The sequence below is a fragment of the Aplysia californica genome, unplaced genomic scaffold, assembly GCF_000002075.1.
Source record: "Aplysia californica isolate F4 #8 unplaced genomic scaffold, AplCal3.0 scaffold00154, whole genome shotgun sequence".
Lineage (NCBI taxonomy): Eukaryota > Metazoa > Mollusca > Gastropoda > Aplysiida > Aplysiidae > Aplysia > Aplysia californica.
Window position 1 is genome coordinate 573,519 of NW_004797424.1, and position 6,216 is coordinate 579,734.

A 6,216-nucleotide genomic window follows, 5' to 3' on the forward strand; every position below is an offset into this window, starting at 1 on the left:
CCACACACACACAAACAGATTGGAGTCCGCTTAAACCAAACACGATTAGACAAAAAACAGCGGAACCCCCTCCCCCAAAAAAACAATCTAATTATTTTCCTCTCTCCTGTATAAGTAATCATTCTAAACAAAAAACACACACACACACAGTTCAAAGCATGAAAAAAACAGGTTCAACCGAGGAAAGTCTAGCAGCCACACAAATTTCAGTTTAAGCAGACTTCACTGCATATATATATATATATATATACATTCTTGCACGCACACCAGCATTTATTCCCACATACATACATACATACATGCATATATACATGTAAGCAAGTACATGAATATAGTAAAAGTAAAAAAGAAATGTTCTTTAAATGACAAGGAAACATTCACTCTTTACTACATCATGAAGCAGACAATGTGATTTAGCTTATACCAGTCCACTGCAATGATGTGTACACAACTTTATTCCTTCTGGTGATGGAACATAAGATCGTGGTTTTCCGAACGTTAGAAGCAAGTCGTCCCATCGATATGACATCCAGCACTGGTATTTCCTGATGCTGCTCCATGCAAACAGCGATGTAGTGAGAGTGGAATCGGGCCGGGTCACCTGAGAGAACAGAAAAATTTGAGAAACTATTCAAAAACAAGTATGCCTAGCAGACCTTCATACTCACAGTAAATACCTGTGCCAAGGTTACTTTTCAGAGGTGGCGTCCGGTGGCCTAGTGGCTAGGCTACCGGACTCGTAATCTTGAGGTTGCGGGTTCGGGGGTTCGAGCCGCAGGCCTAACATTGTGTCCTTGGGAAAGGCACTTTACATGCATTTTCCTAACTTCACCCAGGTAGAAATGGGTATCCGGCCATAGACAGCAAAAGATCTTGTCAGTATGTTAGTGTTTTAGCGCCTATAAATGGCCACTTGCACTGTATGCTTCCCAGGAAGATGAGGTTGTTTCAGAATGCTCTCAGGCTGCTGGAATAATGGTATAGATTGTGAAGCGCATAGAGCTTGCTGTTGAGAGGGGATTTGTACTATACAAATGCTATATATATGTATTATTATTATTAAGTCACTTGTAAACTTGTTAGCCATTACCATAGCCGTGGTCCTCCATTGGTGCCCCACTCCCTGCCACAACAGGCCCCATCTTCCCTGGTCTCTGCTTTTTTTTTTTTTAAGGTAGAGGGTTTTACGGCGCTCGCAACTGCAAACGGTCCTATGAGCGCCAAGGGGTGGGTGTCAACAGAGAAGTCTTTACAGGGAATCAGACTTAGACTGCTCACCTCTCTAGCTTCAACAGCACAAGGTCTGCTTCGACTATCAAGGCAGCCCAAAATAGCAGGTCACAAGAGAGTGACAAACATACAAAAGAAGTGGAGGAAAATGACAATAGTAGGGATCAGGACAGAAAAAGCAGCAGTTCCCTGTTGTAGATCAGGCACAGTTATGAGCGTGACATGAGTCAGCCCATTTACAATTCTACTATGCTTGAACGAGAAATGTCCCCCTTTGGGAATGGCCATGGGTGAAAGCACTGACAGGTTCAAAAACCTGAAATCCCAATTGGTAAAATGCCTACGCCTGAAAATTACACGCATTGAGAATTGAGAAACGTCGTCAGATAAACACACACAATATTATGAAAAACACATTTCTTCAAGATACATGTAGTACATGTACTTTCATCAATGCATTCCTTTAAAAACAATCCATCCAACCGGGTTCTGGGTCTGCAAAACAGCAATTCCTGGATGTTAATTTTTTTCACAGATGTATTTTATCACAATCCCCACTGAGACATATTTTTTTTAAAGAGGCGTGTCACTGTCACAGTCCACATTTTTTTAAACTACAACTGTGGATTCTTGCTAAATAAGAGTTCAACAATGGTGCATGGCACTTGTGCACACATTGTTTGGGACTGTAGGTTGGGCCGAATGGCCTAAAGACACTTCAGTCAGTGGCACTGGCCCGGGGGGTCTCTGCTTTGATGTTTTATTTCATGAACTTGTAGACCACTGTCGCATTTTTCGTTTTCCAATGTATGATACCGGAGATCTTGTCATCAGGTCTGTTTTTTATGTTTCTGTTTGCATAACCAAAATACTAGATTCTTCTTTTACTGATCTCAGAATACATACTACGCTGCAAATGAAGTTGTTTAGGAGGTTTAAAATAACATGTCCAGACTTACAAAACAAAATCTTCATATGTGCCATGACACAGGGGAATCAGGCGCTCGTCAATTTTTTTACATGTGGAGTTACTGGTATCTTTTGAATGCTTCTTCATTTGCCTGGCTTTCAATTTAAAAAAAAATAATATATATATCTATTTCACACAAAAGTCGAGATATTTGCAATGGAGAAGATGAGGTCAGTGCTAAATTTGGTGAGAAAATGGCTGCCCTAGCTTGAGTCCTTGAAAACTAAAAAATTACATATTTTCTGCTTTTAATCAACGTTTTTCAGTAAAATTCACATGGAAATGTGTTTCTATATGGACATAAAAGGTGTTAGCTAAAAAAAAAAATTAATAAAAATTGCCAAGCTGGCGGGAAAAATGTCTGTTTCTTTTATTTCATTATTTTGACAAGCGTCTGATTTCACTAAGATGCCTCACATATCTTTATCATCACTAGTAACACCGCCCTTCACATTGTTTCTCCAAAACTGCAAACATAGTTTGTTTGTTTTGTACGTGTCTTTGGCTCAACAACATTTGCCCTTGCATCGGAATGCACCTTTTTTCAGCTCACTGAAAACATCTGACACCTTCAAAAAAAAAAGAACACAGGACAATCTAGGAAAAACAAAAGCATGCACAGACAGCAGTATCTCCATGAACGTACAAAGTGTCAGAGTGTACTCAGAGTTTTTGTCGTATGACAAATAGTTTACCACGCAGTATGAGCATGCACAAAGGCACACATGATCCCTTCTCCAGAACATCGTAACATGTCAACAGCTATGGCAGGACAGAACAAAAATATTACAAAGGGCGAGCCCAGACAGCCATGATATTAGTTTAACACTAACAGTACTGAAGACTCATAGTCATAAAGAGAAGAAAAAAACAAGTATCATATCAGTTTAGAATGCTGAAGCAACGGTACATTTTAAAAAAATTTTCAAAAACCTTCACAGTCCAAGAAACAAACTTTAAAAATTCACAGGGTGTCATTAACCATTCAGCTATCACACAGATTTACTGCCTTTGGTATTCACTTTAGTGCAGTAATTTTGTTCACTGTTTAAATATGTTGAGTGTGCCTGGTTGAGTTGGTGACTTAAGTTGCCAGCGGCAATAAGCGCACACTACAGTCTGGCGACTGAAGTCGACAATGGTACAGTGGAACTCGGATTCAACGAGGTCGCCGGGCCTGACTTAAAACCTCGTTGAATCCGAGTGTTCGTTATAGCAAACATGAGGTTTTGAGAAGATTATTACAGGCACTGAGCACATAATGAGTAAAGAGAAGTAACAAGCAGTGCCTGAAATGCCTGCATATTATGAGCTGTGTAAAAAAAAGACCAATTCGTTCAAATGCACGCCAGTGTCATCTCGATTGTTTGCCAAAAAGTTGTGTTACTGTGTAGAGCCTTGCACACAGCAACTTTTGATTCCATTTACGAGCGCTCAATTCATTACGTAGATCTACGTCAATACTAGCTTATATAATAATGATCAGATGCTGAGGGGAAAAAAGACTGTGACGTGTTTGTATCTGTGACGTTCAACGCCCGGACCGCTGGTGCCCTCCCCCTCCCCAACACAGTCACACGTGTGCAGGCCGCCCATCCAACCCCGACACACGCCAGAGTATACACGTGCGTGTGCCAACAACGCATGTGTTGGTATGAAAACAGGCTGCAGATTGGTCGCATTCAATCGGCTAAGTGAACAATAGTTCACGATGCAGGGCTATGGATGGTTTCCGGGAATAGATAACGTACGTTCTGGGAGAAAAATGAGCAAAGCCACGTCTGTGGGGGCTGTTCCCCCTGGAAGCAACCTTGTTGAATCCGAGCTTGCTGATTTAAGTGCTCGTTGAATTCGAGTTATTCTTATTGATTTTAAAGAAAAAGAAAAACGGGGAATCTATCTCATCTCGTTGAATCCGAGCTCAATAAATCCGAGTTCCACTGTATAAAAACTGTTAAATTTCAAAACCATACATCTCAACTAGACAAATGAAATAATTTCCTCTAAAAAATACAATCAAATAAAGTGCAGTTGGGAAAAGAAAGAGTAAACATGTCCAATTGTGCATAGCCTCAAATAAACATTTAAGGGAAGTAATCCTTGGAACATATAACAGGCAAATATTAATGTTTTCAAGTACCCTTACCTTTGGTGAACTTGGAAAATCAACTGAACAGAAACTCCCCCCATACCTCCCAAACTGCAATTTCTTAAAAGTGAAGGTAAAAGTAAAAGGTTCTTAAAAACCTTGCATGGTCAAAGGGCAAACAATAAAAATATTCTCACCAGGATAAACTAAGAAATCCCCTCCAAATTTAGCTCCTGATGTGAGATAGTAGCCCTTTTTCCACAAGTCTTTGAACACCGCATAGCGCAGAATGTCTTTGTCTGTTGTGGGAAAATTCCAACTCGATGCTGGCTGAAGACTTCTCTTCCATGGATTCTCTGGAACCGAAAAGAAGGAAACGTTCAAACCGATTAAATAGTGTACCTTATTAATTTAACAAATCCAATTCGTTTGCTTGAATTCACCATAGATATATCAATACAAGTAGCCTCATGCTACTTGAAACCCTTGCTACTGACCCCTTGAAACAAGTTACATCCTCTGTTTCAGGGTTTAAAAACTTTTAAAATGGCTAAAACGTTGAAATGTTGCAACATCAGCAAAGTCAGACAATGATACGCAAAGAGATGATAAACTGAGCTTACACAGAATCCCTTGTCTTACATTTGTAGTATAAAATAATTCCCCATCACCCCCCCCCCCTCAACTTGTCATCTTTGTTACTTTCAAATAGAGTAGTACAGTCACACAATGCATGAAAATTAAGCTACAAAAGCAAGTGTAAACCATGGAAAATTTGGCTGGATGGTGTCAAAGAGGTCCTCCAACAGAATTATAACATATCTTCAAGAGAAGTTGTCCACCTAGAACTTGACAGAAAATTGCACCGCCCCTCGACATTCAACAATATAAGAAGAAGGAAAAAGTAAAGGAAAGTAAAGTAGAAGTGAATGTAATGTAAGGTAAGGTAAGGTAAGGTATGGTAAGGTAAGAGTAAAGTAAAGTACAGCAGAGCAAAGAAAGTAGAGTAGATCAGAGCAGAGCAGAACAGAGCAGAGCAGACTAAAGGCAGGCATGTATCTAGCATGAGTAAGTTATCAAAAAGATCAGGGAAATTCATATAACTGTATTATCCCAATCTTCATCATCTGTACACAGCTAAGTTAATAAACTCACCCGTAAATATCTGCACCAGACTGTGTTTAATGGATGTCTCTGAATTCACAATGTCATCAGCTGTCAGATTGTCTTCCTCTGTGTTCTCCTCGACATTGTCACTCCCTCCAGCCTGTGTTCTCTCGTTGCTCTGCCCCGGATGTGTTCTCTCACTGCCTTCCTCCTCAGCTCCTGCACCAGCCGATTCCTTTTCACTGGCCTCCTTTTGTAATTTGCGTTTTTTCGCTTTCTTCCCAGCAATGATATCACTCATCCTATGCTGGACTTCTTCTTTGCGGCACTCTTTGTACAATTGTTGCTGAAATAGTAATGAACAGCCCTAAAAACTTGTTCCTGATATACGCTATCCATTACAAAATAAACTTTTTAACACATCAGTCAAGCCACTGAGTTGTTTTTTTTCAGTCTTTCCATGAATTTGACATAATTCAAAAAAAAAAAGAAAAAGATATATGACAAGATAACATATCACTTTACTGATCTCAACAAAGTTGGTGCAGCATGGTAAATACATACATACACATATGTCAACATACATACATACACACATATTATACACAAACACACACACACACACACATACTCAATCACACACACATTTACAAACACACAGGCCCACACACAATAAGCCATTGGCAGGACATTCAAATTATGTTTTTTTAGAAATTAACGTAACCTTAGAGGGGACATAAACACAGTAGTCTTCTTTTAAGTCGTTGCAAGGCCATCCAGGTTGCGAAACCATGAAAAACTTTTACATGCCACCAAAAAC

General features: G+C 39.7%; 1 protein-coding gene across 1 annotated transcript in view; it reads right to left on the minus strand.

Moving 5' to 3' along the window:
- Positions 1-99: 99 nt before the first annotated feature.
- Positions 100-6,216, minus strand: part of LOC101847720 (tRNA-splicing endonuclease subunit Sen34) — a gene marked incomplete in the record, with an annotated part of 20,332 nt that continues 14,215 nt past the window's right edge. Inside the window, 3 exon segments of the mRNA XM_013081991.2 lie at positions 100-601; positions 4,487-4,645; positions 5,445-5,742. Coding sequence (XP_012937445.1) covers positions 414-601; positions 4,487-4,645; positions 5,445-5,742 — 645 coding nt within the window.